We start from the raw sequence: 18,405 nt of genomic DNA on the forward strand, positions 1-18,405 counted from the left end.
GGTCACGTGATCTGACAGTGAAAGGAGAGGGTACCACTGGGTGGGAGTTAAGGTGTTTTCAGGACTCTTCTGTTCCTTGGATTCTACATCAGTGGTTCGTTTCTGGCCCTGGGGTTCCATGATGCTGTGACTGTCAGGGCATATTGAATCTATGACCAAGATCGTACAATGATGAGGTTCTGCATCAGTTATCTACTGCTGTGTAACAAACCACCCCAAAACTTAGTGGTTTAAAACAACCACCATTTTATTTGTTCACAATTCTGTGAGTCAGAAATTTGGGCTCAGGTCAGCTGAGTAGTTCTGTTGGTCTCATCTGGGGTCACTCAGGTGGCTGGAGGCAGGTGGAAGACCATCAGGGAGCTGGTTGCTCTTCAGCTGGTATGGTTTATTTCTGGTCTCTTCCTCTAAAAGGCATGCTTGTGTTTCTACACATGGCACTTTCAGGGGAGCAAGAAGAGGTGAATCCCAATGCACAAGTACTTATTAAGACTCTGCTTGCATCACATTTGCTGATGTCTCATTAACCAGAGGCAGAGGAAGTCACACGGCCAACCCAAAGTCAGTGTGGGGAGGGACAACATAAAAGTATGGACTCAGATAGGCAGAATTCATTTTGGACCATCAATACAACAATCTACCACAAGCTCTCAGTGTCTCATTCACCACCACCCATACTACCAACACCATAAGTCTTTGTTCTGATTCAAAGGGACAACAGTTCTATGGCTCTCTGAGTCTGTGGTTCTTAGCAGTCAATGTTTTGATTCCAAGATTCTGTGATTCTAGAAGTAGAAGGCTCAGTACATTTGAGGAAGAGCATGAGGACCCAAGAGGAGGCTAAAGAAGTTGGGCAAACTAAGGTCACCCCTAGAGAACCAGCTGCCTCTCCTATGCTCATCCCTCAGGTCCCAACTTCCTGCCTGGATCAGGGAAGTGGCAAGAACACTGAGTAAGGAATTAGAAAACCTAGATTATAGGCCCTGTTCCATCATTAATCTGGGATGACCCCAAGCACAGCTCTTAACCTTCCAGTGTTCTCATATAGCCAACAGAGATATCAATCCCTGTCTTCTGAATAATGCAGAACAGTGGCAAAGCCAGGAGAACTGGGCCCACTAACGTCCATTATCAGGAGCCTGGGCCTGGACACAGTTGAGGAAGAGGGTTTTGTTCCCACCTCATTAAACTGCATCCACAGCAGCAGAGCCCTTGGGATTTAAGAGAACCAAGACAGGTTATTGCCCTTGGTCTGTCCCAACCTCTACTGGCAAAAACAAGAAATAATGAAAGGGGACCGGGTGCAGTGACTCACGCCTGTAATCCCAGCACTTTGGGAGACCGAGGCGGGCGGATCACCTGAGGTCAGGAGTTTGAGACCAGCCTGACCAACATGGAGAAACCCTGTCTTTACTAAAAATACAAAATTGGCCGGGCGTGGTGGCACATGCCTATAATCCCAGCTACTAGGGAGGCTGAGGCAGGAGAATCGCTTGAACCTGGGAGGCAGAGGTTGCGGTGAGCCGAGATCGTGCCACTGCACTACAGCCTGGGCAACAAGAGTGAATCTCCATCTCAAAAAACAAAAAAAAGAAAAAGAAATAACGAAAGGGGAGGGGAGGGGAGAGGAGGGAAGGCACCCAACTCTGCTCCTTTCCCTTCCCTGTCTCCCCTACCCACTCCTGTCCCTGACTCAACAGAGTGGAATCCCAGGGGCCAGACCCTAGCTGGCCTTTAGCCTCAGTCAGCTCTGCTCTTTAGCCTTTCCTTGAAGAGGAGTGCAGAAACAGAAGCTTCATTAGGGAAGGAGACCTAGGCCAGCACAGCAAATCATAACATTACACAGCCAAGGGGACCAATGACAACCCAATGGCAGAACCACCTTGCAGCACAGATGAGGACACACAAGCCCAGGGAGGCACAGGGACCCACCTGCCCATAGCCACACAGCCAGCCAACAGCAAAGACCAAAAGTCAAGTGGGATCTCTCTCCTTTTCTAAATGTCCATTTCCCATTCTAAACTGGGATAACAAACCCAGCCTGGGCACCACTTAGAAACTGTAAAGCAAGGTACAGATGTAGTAAGGAGTCATCTTTTCCAATGGTCTGGGAGTTGGGGGTTGGGGGGAAGACTGAGGTGGGAGCAAGAACATTTAGGACTTTTGGAGGACGCATCCAGCTTATTTATTCCAGCCTTTCCCCAGAGGCCCAGGCCACTGAATGGAGGAGGAGGGTATTAAATAGCAGAGAGTTATTTAAAAGCCAGTTGCCTGCCCCTCAGAAGCAGCACGGGCCTCTGCTGACTCAATGGAGAAAATGAATCTTGGGCCTATGGATTTTCCTGTGTTTCGCAGCAGGGGGGAGGGGAGGGGGAGTGAGAAATGGGAATGGCAAGGCCCACAGTGAAGTTTCCTATCCCTGATGGCAAGGAAGTCAAGCAAGAAGAGAGAAGCTGGGGCCTCCCCCACTACTACCTCATGGCTGAGTTCATCACATCAGGCTGCCTGCTGCTCCTCCATTTGCCTTGGAGGAGGGGGAAACAGAGGGACAGCGAGGCAGCAGGAGGGTTGCTGGGACAGAGGACAAAGGGAGCCTGGATCTCAGGACGCTACAGCATCCACCCCAGAAGGTCCCCAGGCCACCCCTACCACTTTCTAGTCAGGCAACCAAGGCCTTAATTGGGGTGGTGCCAAGTTCAAGGTCACATATTGAGAAGGTGGGGGCACCAGTTTGGGCCAATCCCAGTATGACCTTCCCCTCCCTGACCCCCATCCCTAAAAAGCCAAGGGGCACAAGACCACTAGGTCCCCCAAGACCATCCCATCCACACACACTTTTTTGCAACAGGGAAACTGAGGTGTGTCCAAGGACTTTAGTAATATTGACACACCTCTGATGACAAAATGGAGCTGGAGAAGGGGCTACTTGCTGGGTGATCTCAGGGACGTCATCACACTCTGTGCTCCCTACCAAGGCTTAGTGGAGCTGACCAAGAGCAGGGTCTGCACCAGCAGAAAAGGCCCAGTGAAGGCACTAGAGGCTCAGGTAGAGACAACATCTTGGAATACTCACAGAGGGGCTCTGGGACATAGTGGAGTAATAAATTCAAGCATGGAGATCCAGCGTGGCTGACATGGGGGATATTCATCTGGGCACAGGGCAGATGATCACTCTCCACGGGTGGCAAGGGGTACCTTGCTTCTTCCGAGTCCTAAGGAAACCCTGAGGGTGGGAGCTTTTTGCCCACAGGCTCCCCTGGGATCTGACCCAGCCACACTCCCAGGAGAGAGGGATCCTAGGATGAGGGGGGCTGCGGCAAAGGAGATGGGCAAGAAACCTGAGCTTCTATCGGGCTCAGGTCCCAGTCAGCTGTGCAACCTTAGGGAAAGCACTTAACATTTCTGAGCGGCTATCCGGCTATCTCCTGGTATGAAGTGTAGATGAGTGATCCTCACCAAGCTTGCCTCATAGGGATGGGAGATTCGAGTCACAGACTTTTAAATCATTATTTCATCCAGCAAATGTTCCCTGATGCCTTCTCTGTACTGATTCCTAAGAAATTAGACCAGTCCTGAGCCCCAGCTGCTGACAGTCAAGAAGATCAGGGGAGTCTTAACCCTCTGATTGATAAATGAAGTTCAAAGGATGGAGAGCGAAGACATGAGGGCTCCCTGAAGGGGGCAAAACTCACAAGTCCTGAGGGACAGCAGACTGGACTGGAGAAACAGAATCAAGAGAGCACCCCAGCTGGAAGAAACAGTCCAAGAGAAGAGACTTCCACCAGATGCATCAGAGAATAAACACACAGCCTCAGACTCAAGTGGACACACATTTATTGAACACTTAATGCATACTGAACACTGGCAAATCTAAGATGGAGAGCGCTGTTCCTCCAAAGAACAGAGATCCCTCAGCCCCAGTGGCTCGCAGATTTGACTCCTTGGGGAACTTGGACAGAGAGAAATTGGTTCCAGGAGAATTTAGAAGGGAAACACCTATACAAAGTGGGAAGAGAGGAGAGAAGGCTGAGTAGAGGCCATACAGAGAGACAAGCAGAAACTCATTTTATTAACATCTACCACAAATTTGCTATGTTGGAGAAGGAAAGAACATGGAACAGGGAAAAATGACAAGGGAGCTTATTAGTCCCAAAGAAGGGCAATGCCTTATCCAGGGTCTGGCAGCATGGGTGCTAGGCCCCCAGACCCAGGTGAAATGTTTTTTCTTGTTTTGAGGCACTTTCAATTCACTTTATCATAACAGCCCTGAGAGAAACAGGAAGAACAGGAATTCAAAGCCTATCCACCTTACAGAAGAGGAAGGTGACAGCCCAAGATTGACACAAGCCTGAGGTCACACCAGACCAACCACGGCATCCATTCCCAGCCTCAGCTTCCTGGGGTCAGGATAAGACTTCCTTGTGGTGCAGGACCCTCTCAGATGCACCCCACCATCTTGGACAGAGTCCTGGGCAAGGACCCTGGAGCCAGGTTTCTAGGCTAAACCCTGAAACTTTGACAGGGGCCTTGGAGCCCCTTTGGCCTATTTCCCCATTTGTGCAATACAGAGGACATTTGCCTTATTCTGGCACCTGATGATTCTAAATTCTCCCCACGCCTCATTTCCCCAAATGAGGTGTCAAGCACCCCCCCAATCAAGGGTGCCTGTGGCCATGCAACTCCTTTCCTGGGGAGCAGAAGAGGGGGTGGGCATCAGCCAATCTGAGGCCAGCCACCACGGGGCCTGGGGAAGGAGTTCCAGCCTTGGCAGTGGTCTGTGATTTCTCCGGGCCTGGAAGCAGACAAGGAAACAGATTGTTCTGTTCATTCAGTCTGTCATCTGCACTACACACTCTTCTGTGATGATAGTCCCTATACTGGAAACACAAAAGTGAAGATGACCCAGTGCCTCCTACCAGGGGAGATGTCAGAACTGGGCATGTTGCTGTGTGGGCCGGGGTTTAGGAGAGTGCTACAGCTGGGGGCCCAGCCCCAATGGCATCTACTTGAGTATGTGTGCCCACGTGAGAAAAGACACCACCAGCCTGTTACTTCCACAGACCAAGGGCATGGTGCAGGGCAGGAGGAGTAGGGTCTGACTGTGCTAGCCAATCTCTGGGTCCCTATGTTTGGCATGGCTTATGCATGGGCCTGTAAGCTTGCCCTCTGAGAATGTACACAGGAACTTGCATGGGCTCAGAAGTGTGCATATTCAAATATGTATGTCTTTATCAATTTATGGACACATGCCAGGACGCACTCAAACCTACAATCCTATGCGCACATATGAATGAGTCTGCATGGACTTGCATGAAGCACATCTGAGCTCTCATACCTGGGAGAGTTATGACAGGGGTAGGGAAAAGAGAGGGTTGGGAGGAGGGGAGAGCTGGGGGACCCCCACCATCACCAGCCCTGCCTCTTAATGTTGGTCTGTGCCCAAGACCCAGGCCACTGCAGGGTCTGCCTCTTCTCCTTAAGTGGTATTGATCCTTTTGTCGATCTGTTAAATATAACCTCAGGAAAGGAGTCAACATAATCGTCCCCAATTCAGGAGAAAGAGACTGATTCTTGGGAGGAGGGGGGAGCCTCTATCCCAAGCAGCTCTGCTGATACCCGAATGGCCTGCGGATCAAGTGTCAGCCTCTCCAGCCTGAATAATTCATGCCAAGAGCAGGAATGCTTCCTTCTCAGGAGCCTGTCTCTTTAAATCAGGTTTGGAGCTTCCCAGTTCTGGGGAAAAAAAAAAATCCAGAACAAAACAAATCTGTAAACAGCTCAGCCCCCACCTCAGCCCTGGCCCCTTCTGAGACCCCCCACTCCATGCTGCAAAATCTGCTCCTGTTCTCCCAACCTCTGGTGCCCCAAACCCCACTCACAGGCGGAGAAGCCTGGAGGGACTGGTTGATGGTGTCCAACGGAATCCCAGGAGTCTAAGACGTTTGGGGGCAGGGAATGAGAGCAAAGAGCAGAATCACTACACCCCCGTGTCTCTGTGCCTAGAGCAGTGCTTGGCAGAGGAGTCCAGCCCGGTGGAGGAAACCAGATGGGGGAACTCCTGGCAGAGACAGAGCAGCCAGAGTTGGTGGGTGGGAGGGGAGCGGGTGCCACAGACTTCTCCTGATGATGGAATGGGATGGGATGGGATGGAGAAAAAGCTAGTCCCACAGAACCTACAGGGGTGGTGACACAGCCGGGTCTAATGGAACTAGGGTCGCAGAGGAGAAAGCAGAGACCGGGGATTTTCCAGTCTCTCCACCTTAGGAAGAGGCTGGAAAATAAGTAACTTTCTCAGCCCACCCCTCATCCCTTCCTTCTGTAGTAGGAGCAGCTCTAAAGTCCTCCCCAACCCCCGAATTCTCCCTGGTGGTGACCCACCTGCCCGCTCTCCGAAGGCGGGCCCCGCCCCACACGTGCTGGAGAGGGAGGAGGAAGGACCCAGCTTAAACGTGGGGGGTGGAGGAGGGGGAAACCAAGTCGGAGTCTCCAGGAGGCAAACTTCTCGGCAGCCCGGGGGGACGGGGGCCGAGAGGGTAAAGAGAAAGGGCAGCAGCCGACAGCCTTGATTCTCGGGAGCCTCCCACCCCGCCTCCCACGGCGAAGAGGGAGCGGAGACTCCGCTGGGGGCGGAGGAGGAGGCCGGGAGGCGGGGAGGGGGGAAGCAAACCCTGCCCACTCGGCTCCGAGCCCGGAGCGGCCGCGGAAGTCGGAGGCCGGCTCGCAGGGCGAGGGCACCGGGGGCGGGGGGCTCCGCTCCCCGTCTGACCCCTCTCGCCCCTGGCCAGTCAGCCAATAACTACGGCTCCTCGGACTTTCGAGACAACGAACGGACCGACCGGGACTGCCAGCCGCTCCGGGTCAAGGACTCGCCCCACCCGTGCCCCCACCAGGCGCTCCCAACTCACTGGTGAGCGCGGCGGCCCGGGCGCTGGATGCGGGGGCGGCCGCGATGGCCCCGCGTGCTGGACAGCCGGGGCTCCAGGGGCTACTGCTCGTGGCGGCGGCGCTGAGCCAGCCCGCGGCACCCTGCCCCTTCCAGTGCTACTGCTTCGGCGGCCCCAAGCTGCTGCTACGCTGCGCGTCGGGCGCCGAGCTCCGCCAGCCTCCGCGGGACGTGCCGCCCGACGCGCGCAACCTCACCATCGTGGGCGCCAACCTGACGGTGCTGCGCGCGGCCGCCTTCGCCGGCGGGGATGCGGACGGGGACGGCGACCAGGCGGCGGGCGTGCGCCTGCCGCTCCTGAGCGCGCTGCGCCTCACGCACAACCACATTGAGGTGGTGGAGGACGGCGCCTTCGACGGGTTGCCCAGCCTGGCGGCGCTCGACCTCAGCCACAACCCGCTGCGCGCCTTGGGCGGTGGCGCCTTCCGCGGGCTGCCCGCGCTGCGCTCGCTGCAGCTCAACCACGCGCTGGTACGGGGCGGCCCCGCGCTGCTGGCCGCGCTGGACGCTGCGCTGGCCCCGCTGGCCGAGCTTCGCCTGCTGGGCCTGGCGGGCAACGCGCTGAGCCGTCTGCCGCCAGCCGCGCTGCGCCTGGCGCGCCTGGAGCAGCTGGACGTGAGCCTCAACAGGTTGGCCGGCCTGGGCCCCGACGAGCTGCGCGCGCTGGAGCGCGATGGCGGCCTCCCCGGGCCGCGCCTGCTGCTCGCCGACAACCCCCTGCGCTGCGGCTGCGCCGCGCGCCCCCTACTGGCCTGGCTGCGCAACGCCACGGAGCGCGTGCCCGACGCGCGACGCCTGCGCTGCGCCGCCCCGCGGGCGCTGCTGGACCGGCCGCTGCTGGACCTGGACGGGGCTCGGCTTCGCTGCGCGGAGAGCGGCGCCGACGCTCGCGGAGAGGAGGCGGAGGCCGCCGGCCCGGAGCTGGAAGCCTCCTACGTGTTTTTCGGGCTGGTGCTGGCGCTTATCGGCCTCATCTTCCTCATGGTGCTCTACCTAAACCGCCGCGGCATCCAGCGCTGGATGCGCAACCTGCGCGAGGCGTGCCGGGACCAGATGGAGGGCTACCACTACCGCTACGAGCAGGACGCCGACCCGCGCCGCGCGCCCGCGCCCGCGGGCTCCCGCGCCACCTCCCCGGGCTCGGGGCTCTGAGCTGCCCCTGCCTGGCCCGAAACCGTGGAGATGAGACGCCCGCGAGCCCCGAGCTCTGAGACCTTCCCCCGACTCGGAGGCACTAAGCCGTACCCTCTCGTTCCCGCCTCCGAGAGCTCCTACCGTCAAAGACCCAGAGATAGCCGGTCCGAATACAGAAACCCCGCCCGCCCACCCTAGTTTCCGAAACCTCCCTCCTGAACCACTAAAAGTCCGTTCCCCACCTCAGGGCTCACACAGAGACTCTGTTCTTAAAGGCCAAAGCTCTGAGACTTGCCCCCAACACCCTGTGCTTGGAGCTCCTACACCCGAGACTGCCTTGACCTCCCTCGCCAGCTCGGAGCCCGCAGTCCCCTCCGGGGCTCGTGGGCCCTCCCATTCCATTCTGGACTCGAAGCACAGCACCCCCATCAGAATGATTTTGTGGATTCTGAGCCCTTTGTCCCATCCCAGAGCTCAGAGCCCTCCATCCTGCATGGAGGCCCAACCCTGGGGCTCTGAGGATTGGGCACCCTCCCCTCATCCAAGAATATATTTCATACCCCTGCCCCGCCGTCACCCACCCCCGCCTCTGGCTCAGGCCCTTCTCTTCCTCGGCTCAGGCGTGGGGCTCAGCTCCTAGTATGTCCCTCCCATCCCAGGGGCAAGCACATCCCATCTAGCCTTAGTGTGGAGCCGACTCTCAGCCTTTCCCACCAGGGCGCTGACCTCCCGATACTCAGTGCTGGTCCCCAGTCTCAGACAGCTCTTCACCCCGATCTAACTTTCATCCCCCCTGCCCAAGCCTTAGGCTCTTGACCTCCCCCCCCCCCCATACCCAGTGCTGGCACTCAGCATCCACCCCTGCCATTCACTAGTCAAGGTCCAGTGAGGAATCGGTCCCTGGGATGTCCTCATCCCCTTTTCCTCCCAGGACGAGCTCTTCAGTCCTGCCAGATAGGTGCAGGTGCCATGCACCCCTGGTGCATCCTGGCAGATCCTTATGGGGAAGGAGGGAGCCTTCAGTGTGTGAAAGGGATAGTGGGGCATCGTGGCTTCAGAGAGGGGCAGGAAGTGGGCTCTGAAGGGCTGGAAGCTGCTGCCCTTCGATTTCTCCATGCTCTCTCCCATGCCTGTGGCTCTTCGCCCTTGGGGATTCCTTGCCACCACCACTACCACCACCACCTCACCCCGTATATCTTCTGGAAGAGAAGTGGGTCTTGCCTCCTGCCTCAGGCACGAGCCCTCCTGGTTCAGGGTCAGAACCTCAGCACCTTGCCTTCTCCATGATCCCAAAGCACAATTGGTGAGAGGGGGAGAGGATGCCCTCTCCCTGACTCCCCACCCTCTAGAGCAGGCAGAATGGCTGGCCTGTGCTGCGTCTGCACACAGGAAGTCACCTTCCTTTAATATATTGGCTTGAGGCCTGCCTTCCCTCCCCATACCCAGAAAATGTGGATCTCCCTTGAGCAGTTTTCTATAAAGTCTGCAATAATCTCAGATACTCTACTCTTGTTAGTGGTGCCACATCATTCCTGCTGACCTTGGGGTGCTGATGGGGGTGGGAGGGGACACTCTTTGGACCTGTCTTTGGTGGGGCAGTGACCGTTGATGCGTTCTCCCAGACTGTGGGAGAAGAAATGGGCTCTGATTGCACATAGCAGGATTAAGGTTAGATACATGGAGGGACTTCCCATTGGGATGACATTGTTCCCCAAGCCAGCCTGCTTTCTATCATCGGAGGAGGGGTTATGCACAGCCAAAGTGGGATTCAACACTTCCTCTACATCCTCTTTCTTCCCGTTCCTCATCTTCAGGGTGGGGATGGAGTTAGACTAACAAACATTAGCCTCAGCCAAGGCCATCCAGGAGTAAATCCAGCTATAGAGAATGAGGAGTTAATTCAGACAGGAAAGAAGAGGGATTGTTTGCTGCTTTGGGATCATCCTCTCTAATGAATTATCTGATACTCCCTTATATCCCGTGTCACGTCATGCTCTCCTGGCCAGACGGTAAGACCTGCATATTGGGTATGTGAGAGGCTGCGTGTGGGGGGTGTGGATGAAATGACTCCTTGAGATATGTGAAGCCAGGGGACCGGTGAGTTCTGGGACAGGAGGGTCTCCAGGTCCCTAGGCTGGATTGTGTTGCATTCAGGGTCAGAGAGCCCTAGAACCATAGGGCAGAAGCCTAGAATTCTGACATTTTCTAATTTTAGGGCCACATAATTCTAGAATGTGTGTCTTCTAACTACTGAAAAGGACTGCAGAGGTAATGTGGGAAGCCTCCTAAGCTGTCTCAACAGGAGGCATCATCTCGTGATGGGAGGCTCACTCCCTCCTTTCCTTTCAGTGTCTGAGGAGCCTGCCTGGGACTCTGACAGCCCCAGCTTTGCCATGGGGCCAGGAGCACCCCTTAGCCCAGAACAGCTCTTCACAAGTCAGAGACTGTGCATGTGACTCCTTGTCTTTTCCCAGCACACTCCCTATGCCTTCTCCCAGTCATTCCTCATGAGAAAGGATTAAGTCCTCTTGACACATCTGTCAATGACCTTCAAAGGGTGCCCGGCAGTCCCCCAGGACAATATAGTGATGGTCTCTCTAATGCAAGTTAGAGCTTGTTAGTTGATTTGTGATAACTATTGATTTAATACTTAGTTTAGCAGTAGCTCTCATAAAAGCCTCAAAGATTTTTGCTGACAACAATCCCATAGCTAATAGCATGTTTTATTTGCCAGGACTTACTGTAGTCTTAAGCTGCATTAGCAGAGAGCATGTCTTTGGAACTGAGGAGGTGATCTGTAAATCTGTAGATCTCCCCAGTTCCAAAGATGTATATGAGAGCTACTGCTAAGTATCAAATCAATGGTCATCAAAAATCAACTAATTGAGCGTCTACTGTGTGCCAGTTGGCGTTTAACCTTAGTACCATTCACTGATCCCCCTAAATGTCTTTTCTAGGCTGCCGTCCTCCTTGCTGTCTGTCAGTGGCCTATAGCCTTATGGGGCTATCAACAAGGTCCAGGGCCCCCAGCTTCACCTCTTCTACAAACCCAGCCATTCACTCAGCCTTTACTGAATGCAACTCTGCCAGTCCTAGAGAGGCTAACAATCCAGGGAAGGAATCACATTTAATCAAGATCTGGAGAAAAGAAATCCCAGGAAATAATGAGAGCTCAGAGTAAGAGCCCTGACCCCACCTAGACAGACTTCTTAGAGGAAGTCACACTTGAACTGGGTTTTGACAGATGAGTAGAAGTTTGCTGAATAGAAAAAGATCAGAAGTACCAACTTCTGCAAAGGTCTGGAGGCAGGAAGATCTTGTTAGCCCGAGGATTGAAGGCCAGCAATGGTGGGGGGTAGGTAGGAGGATACGTATGGGGTAGAATGGATCTAATACATTCACCACATTCTCCACTGGGAAGCACTAGAGGGACGTCTGCCCTTGGAGGAAAAGTCAGGAAGGTAGAGAGGTGTGATGGGGGGACAGGGAGCTGCACTGTGCCTCCTGCTTGTAAAGCCTGGTTGTTCCTTCTTACTGCCCATCCTTTTTGTGCCTGGCCTCATGCTGGGCACTGGAGACACAGAGAGGAATCAAACCAAAGCCATGGCCAGATGAGGGCAGCAAGAGAAGGGAAGGGGAGGGGAACCTGGAGAAGCCTTGCAGTAAAAAGTGAGATGGGGCAGCCGACTGACCCTGCCCAGACTCCCTGACACCACGCACTCCAGACTCTCTCTCAGAGGTGCCAGGGCCCCACTAAACGGCCAGCCTCCTCCTCTGATCACACACTGGGAGTGCTGCTGGAGTGTGAGGTGGGCAGAGGCCCAGAGGCCTGGGGCCTGCCTGCGGGAGCCAAATGACAGGGAGAAATCTACCTCTAGGATGTCCCCTTAAAGAGCAAGCGTGGTAAAGAACAGGAGAGGAGAGGACAGGTGTGTGTGACTGTCAGAAACGTGGGAGACGTGAAGCCAGCTGCACACCTGGAGAAACGTGGCAGACTTCCCAGGTTCTGTGACCTCATGAACACTGTGAAATTGCCTTTCAAAGACATCTCCTTGAGAAGCCTTTTGCTTCCATGCCCCCCTCCCCTACTCACACCCTCACACCTGGGCTGGGAACCAGGGAGGACCTAGCTAGAGTTGGGAGGACTGCGTTTGAGTCTGAACTCAGCACCTGACTTGCCATGTCACCTGGTCCTTAGCCACAAATACCGGTTGAGACCCTACTATGTGCCGGGGTCTGGGAATTCAGCAGTGACCACAGCAGAACCAGCCCCTGCCTTCCTGGCCCAGCCTGACACTGTGGCCTCGGACATCCCTGCCTGCTTCTGGCTCCAGATTCTCTCTGTCCGGGCTGGGGCTGGACTTATGACCTCTGGAGGCACTGCCCGCTCTCCCTGCAGTCCATCTCCTTCTTCATTAAGCTGCTGCCTGGCAGACTCTCAGCCCTAATTTATGGGTATGGCCTTTCCCAGACTAGGAGAAGTGACGGGGGCAGTTAATATTCCTGTGCTAATAATGCACTTGGCCATCTTCTGAGTGCCCCCTCCACCCCTCACCCCTGCCTCACCACCCCCACCTGCTTCCCTCAGCACTGTCACAGGGTGATTTGCCAGGAGCTGGCCAGGCCCATGCAGACCCTCAACTAACCCTTCATTGGATAGGTGGGGAAACTGAGGCCAAAAGTATGCAGGAGCCCGTCCAGGTCACACAGGTTGTCAGGGGCAGATCCCGAGCCCAGGATGCCCCAGGGCTGCCCCTGCTTTGCCCTGGGTCTGAGCATCTGGCAGAGCCACCCTACCTCCTAACTTGCTATCTCCACCCTGTCAGTGCATCCAGGAGCCAGCCCCAAGCCTGTGGTAGCCTGTAGATGAAAATAAGAAAGTGAGCTGTGGAGGGTTGGGAGGACTCTTCAGCCTCTGTCAGCGGCTCTGGGCAGGCCTCAGGAGCCCCATGCCAGCATCTTGCAGGCAGCAGCCCTACTGGGAGTTATGTCTAGCGTCCCTGAGAGCAGAAAGGGGCTTGTATGGACCTCCAGGCTCTGAGGTCCCAGGCATTAAACTCATTCCTCCCGAGCTTCTGTCATCTGAGCACGAGGCTCACCTGGATGAACCAGATCCTGCTTCTGTTCTTGATCAAGATGGTGACCACACACACAGGACACTGTGATCATGGAAGCACAGGGGTCCCAGGGAGGCCCCTAACTTAGGGGATCATCCAAGCTGGCAAATTCAGGAGTGAAAGGGGCCACTGTTATTACATTGGAGCAAGAATAAACTAGGACTGGCTGGGAGCAGTGGCTCACACCTGTAATCCCAACAAGGTGGGTGGATCACCTGAGGTCCGGAGTTCGAGACCAGCCTGACCAAATGGTGAAATCCCATCTCTACTAAAAATACAAAGAATTAGCCGGGCGTGGTGGCGCATGCCCAGTTGGGAGGCTGAGGCAAGAGAATCGCTAGAACCCTGGAGGGGAGGTTGCAGTGAGCTGAGATTGTGCCATTGCACTCTAGCCTGAGCAACCAGAGCAAAACTCTGTCTTTAAAAAAAAAAAAAAAAGAATAAGACTGTACCAAGCTGCTGGGCCCTGGTCTTCAATGACTTTTGACAAGACCTGGAGAGAAAAGAAAAAGTACTAGACTGTTAGACTAGACCAGCAAATCTACCAGCAATAAATAACTAATACGCTCCCCTTCTTTGAACCCTATTTTCCAGCTGCACCAAACGATGGGGATGTTAGTAATGGGGCCCAGCTCTTCCATGCCCTGTGCCTTTGCTCACACGGTACCCTCTGTCTAGGATGCCTTCCCCAACACAGGGAGCACTCAAGGCAGCCCAGGAGTCCCCCAATCTTTATGACGCCACTGTCTTTCTCCTATTGCTGTACCACTCAGACCTTTCTTTGTACTGACTGGTTTTCTTGCCTCTTGTCTGCACTAGAACAGAAGCTCCCACAGGACAGAGGCCAGACCTAGTCACTTTTAGGTCCCCAGTCAAGGTACATAGGGATTTGTGAACGCTCTCCCAGCCCCTGCCCCCACAGAAATACAAAACGCAGGGGAAGAGGCATCACGCAGGATGCTGTGGCCTCCCCCTCTGCACGTTGGATGGGTGCTTCCTTTGACTCCCACAACCTCCACTTCATTAAACTGGGGTTTCAATTATATAAGATCCCAGTATGGGCCGGGCGCGGTGGCTCACGCCTGTAATCCCAGCACTTTAGGAGGCCGAGGCAGGTGGATCACGAGGTCAGGAGATCGAGACCATCCTAGCGAACACTGTGAAACCCCGTCTCTACTAAAAATACAAAAAAAATTAGCAGGGCGTGGTGACGGGCGCCTGTAGTCCCAGCTTCTCGGGAGGCTGAGGCAGGAGAATGGTGTGAACCTGAGAGGTGGCGGAGCTTGCAGTGAGCCGAGATCGTGCCACTGCACTCCAGCCTGGGCGACAGAGCGAGACTCCGTCTCAAAAAAAAAAAAAAAAAGATCCCGGGATGGCTGACTCCGTTGTCTACAAAGTGAGCGAGCAGAAAGAAAATGCAGTTTTAGAATATGTGATCATGCAGAACACAATTTAGTCTTAGCCTCTTAATTTTGGCACTTATTTATTTGTTTATTTATTTATGAGGGCTCCCTCTCACCCAGGCTGGGAATGCAGTAGCGTTATCATAGCTCACTGTAACCTTGTACTGCTGGGCTCAAGCGATCCTCCCGCCTCAGCCTCATAAAGTGCTGAGATTACAGGCATGAGCCACCGCGCCTGGCCAACTTTGGCTTTTTAATACAATTACAGCTTCTGGCCCTGCATTTGGAATCTTTGTCCAGGGCTCTGTCTAGGCACCCCCTGCCACTGGCTTAATCTTGGTTCCTTGACCCAGGGAGCTGCAGCGACATCTGTTGGCCGATCCGTGTGGGAGCCGAGTCAGCTTTAACTTTTCTTGGCATACGTGCGCCGTCTGCTGGTGGAGATGGGAAAGTGCCTTTCTTTGTTCAGTCAACAATCCGTCCAACAAGTATTTAAGTGCCTGCTGTGTGCCAAGCACTGTGCTAGGAAGAAGATGAGGATAAAATTTAAAGAAAACTAGAGCCGGATGTGGTGGCTCAGGCCTGTAATCCCAGCACTTCGGGAGGTCGAGGCCGGCGGATTGCTTGACCTCAGAAGTTCCAGACCAGCTTGGGGCAACATGGCGAGACCCCGTCTCTACAAAAAATGCAAAAAATAGCTGGGCGCAGGGGTGCCCTCCTGTAATCCCACCTACTTAGGAGGCTGAGGCGGGAGGATTGCATGAGCCTGGGAGGTGGAGGTTGCAGTGAGCCAAGATCACGCCACTGCACCCCAGCCTGGGTGGCAAAGTGAGACCCTGTCTCAAAAAAATTAAAAAAAGAAAAAGAAAAGAAAGAAAACCAATAAGGCCTCTGTCCTTATAAAACAATAATAGTAAAAACTAACATATACAGAATTTACTACGTGCCAGGGATTATTCTAGGTAGTTTACGTATATTAATCCATCTTGTCCTGATGACAATTCCGTGAAGCAGGTATTCTTATTCCTACTTCACAAAGGAGGAAACCAAGGCACATAGAGATGAATAATTTGCTCAAGATCACTCGCCTAATAAGAGGCCAAGTTAGGCTGAGAACTCAGGCTGTGCTCCAGAGCCTTCCTTAGACCGTAAACAAGTGGATAAACAAGCACGATACTTATGAGGGAAATAAGCAGGGTAATGTGATAGTGAGTGACAGAGGGGTCTCCTTTGAGTGGGGTAAGTCATGGAAGACCCCTCTGAGGGCGACCTACCCTGAAGAATGGGAAGAAATGAGCTATGCAGAGAATCTAGGAAAAGTTAATCCAGGCGGAAGCAGCAGCAAGCGCAAAGGTGCTGAGACCAAATATTCAAACATCAGGTGGAAGGCAAGTTCTGGCCACTTTACCCCTACACCTCCCCTCACTGTCCTTAGACTCGTTCCCCACCTGGTCGCAGCTTGGACTTCTCTCATGTGCATCCCTGTCCCAGCTTCCTCCCTGTTCCCCCAGCCTGCAGCTTCCCCCTCTGGTCCCACACTGCAGCCCGCACTGCAGTGAAAATGCGTGAATCTGATCCCTATCCTTACTCTAGGCTGCTTAAAACCTGTCCCGGCCGGGCGCGGTGGCTCAAGCCTGTAATCCCAGCACTTTGGGAGGCCAAGACGGGCAGATCACGAGGTCAGGAGATCGAGACCATCCTGGCGAACACAGTGAAACCCCGTCTCTACTAAAAAAAATACAAAAAAATAGCCGGGCGAGGTGGCAGGCGCCTGTAGTCCCAGCTACTCGGGAGGCTGACGCAGGAGAATGGCGCAAACCCGGGAGGCGGAGCTTGCAGTGAGCTGAGATCCGGCCCTGCACTCCAGCCCGGGCGACAGCGTGAGACTCAGTCTCAAAAAAAAAAAACAAAACAAAAACCTGTCCCACTGTCTTCTGGATAAAACCAAGCTCTTTGAGGCCAGGTGCAGTGAGTGGTCCACACTTGTAATCTCAACACTTTGGGAAGCTGAAGCAGAAGGATCAGAGGACAGGTGTTGGAGACCAGCCTAGGCAATATAGCAAGACCTCATCTCTACAAAAAATAATAATAATAATAAGGGTTTTTTTTTTTTTTTTTTTTTTTACTGATTATCTGTGACCCCCACCCACTAGTCCAATCTCCTGCCAGCTTTTCCAGCTCCCTTCACTTTTCACTCCGATGTCATTACAGTTGCCTGAAGGCCCCAGCTTGTCTCACCCTGAGACTCCCTATGTGCTGTGTCTTCTACCTGGAAGGTTCGTAGCCCCTCCTTGCCTACCTACTTCCCTTTTTACCCTTCAAAACTCAGTTCAAGACCAGGTGGGGTGGCTCACACTTGTAATCCCAGCACTTTGGGAGGCCGAGCTGAGCGGATCATCTGAGGTCAGGAGTTCGAGACCAGCCTGGCCAAAATGGTGAAACCCAGACTCTACTAAAAATACAAAAAGTATCTGGGCATGTGCCTGTAGTCCCAGCTACTCAGCAGGAGAATCGCTTGAACCCGGGAGGTGGAGGTTGCAGTGAGCAGAGATTGTGCCACTGCACTCCATCCTGGGCCACAGAGTGAGACTCCATCTCAAAAAACAAAAAACAAAAAAACAAAAACTCAGTTCAAGCATTTTGTCCTCTTGGAAGTTGCCTAATTCCCATCTTGGCCACTCTAGCTAAACGTGAGACCTCTCCTTGGTGCTCTCATGGCATGCTGTGCCTACACAACAGGCCCCCTCTGCAATACCCCTCATCAGCAATTCCAAACCTTTAGCATCATGCCTTATACCCCAATTAATCTGTGAGCAATTTGACAGAAGGGATTGTCTTTTTTTTTTTTTTCTTTTCTGAGACAGTCTCGCTCTGTTGCCCAGGCTGGAGTGCAGTGGTGCAATCTCTGCTCAGTGGAGCCTCCACCTCCCAGATTCAAGAGATTCTCATGACTCAGCTTCCCGAGTAGCTGGGATTACAGGCGCCCGCCACCATGCCCAGCTAATTTTTGTATTTTTGGTAGAGACGGGATTTCACCATGTTGGCCAGGCTGGTCTCAAACTCCTGGCCTCAAGTGATCCGCCCACCTCTGCCTCCCAAAGTGCTGGGATTACAGGCGTGAGCCACTGTGCCCAGCCAGGATTGTCTTATTTAATCTTAGTGTCTTGAGGGCCAGCACAAGCCCCAGCAAATGGTACATGCCCAGTAATTATCGTTTGCAGTTGTGAGCTGTAAATTGCTCCATTTCTTTTTATTGAAATTTATACAACGTCCACTCTTTTTGGCATACAATTCTATGTGTTTTGACAAGATATACAGTGTTCCGTTACCCCCCAAAATCCCTCCTGTTGCCTCTTTATAACCAGCCCTCCCCCCAAGTCCAGCCATTGGCAACTACTGCGTTGTTTTCTGTCTCCATCGTTTTGCCTTTGACACAATGTCATGTAAGTAGAATCATACATGTTGTCCTTTTAAATCTGACTTCTTTCACTTAGCATAATGCAGTAGAAACTCCTCCATATTGCTGTAGGTATCATTATAGTTTGTATTCCATTATATGGTTGTACAATCATTTATCCATTCAATAGTTGAAGAGCATTTGGGTTGTTTCCAGTTTTTGACAACTATGAATATAGCCACTGTAAGCATTCATGTACAGGTTTTTGAAGGAATGTCCCTTTTTATTTCTTTCTTTGTTTTATTTTATTTTTTGAGAAAAGATTTCGCTCTGTTGCCCAGGCTGGAGTGCGGTGGTACACACAGCTCCCTGCAGCCTCGAACTCCTGGGCTCAAGCAATCCTCTTTCTTC

General features: G+C 53.5%; 1 protein-coding gene across 1 annotated transcript; it reads left to right on the forward strand.

Annotated features, from left to right (window-relative positions):
• Positions 1 to 6,811: 6,811 nt before the first annotated feature.
• TPBGL (trophoblast glycoprotein like) lies at positions 6,812 to 9,583 on the forward strand. Its single transcript, XM_025357872.1, has one exon. It carries the CDS (start codon positions 6,950 to 6,952, stop codon positions 8,093 to 8,095), a length of 1,146 nt encoding a protein of 381 aa, XP_025213657.1. The 5' UTR covers positions 6,812 to 6,949; the 3' UTR covers positions 8,096 to 9,583.
• The last annotated feature ends 8,822 nt before the right edge of the window (positions 9,584 to 18,405 follow it).

This window comes from Theropithecus gelada, chromosome 14 (genome assembly GCF_003255815.1).
Source record: "Theropithecus gelada isolate Dixy chromosome 14, Tgel_1.0, whole genome shotgun sequence".
Lineage (NCBI taxonomy): Eukaryota > Metazoa > Chordata > Mammalia > Primates > Cercopithecidae > Theropithecus > Theropithecus gelada.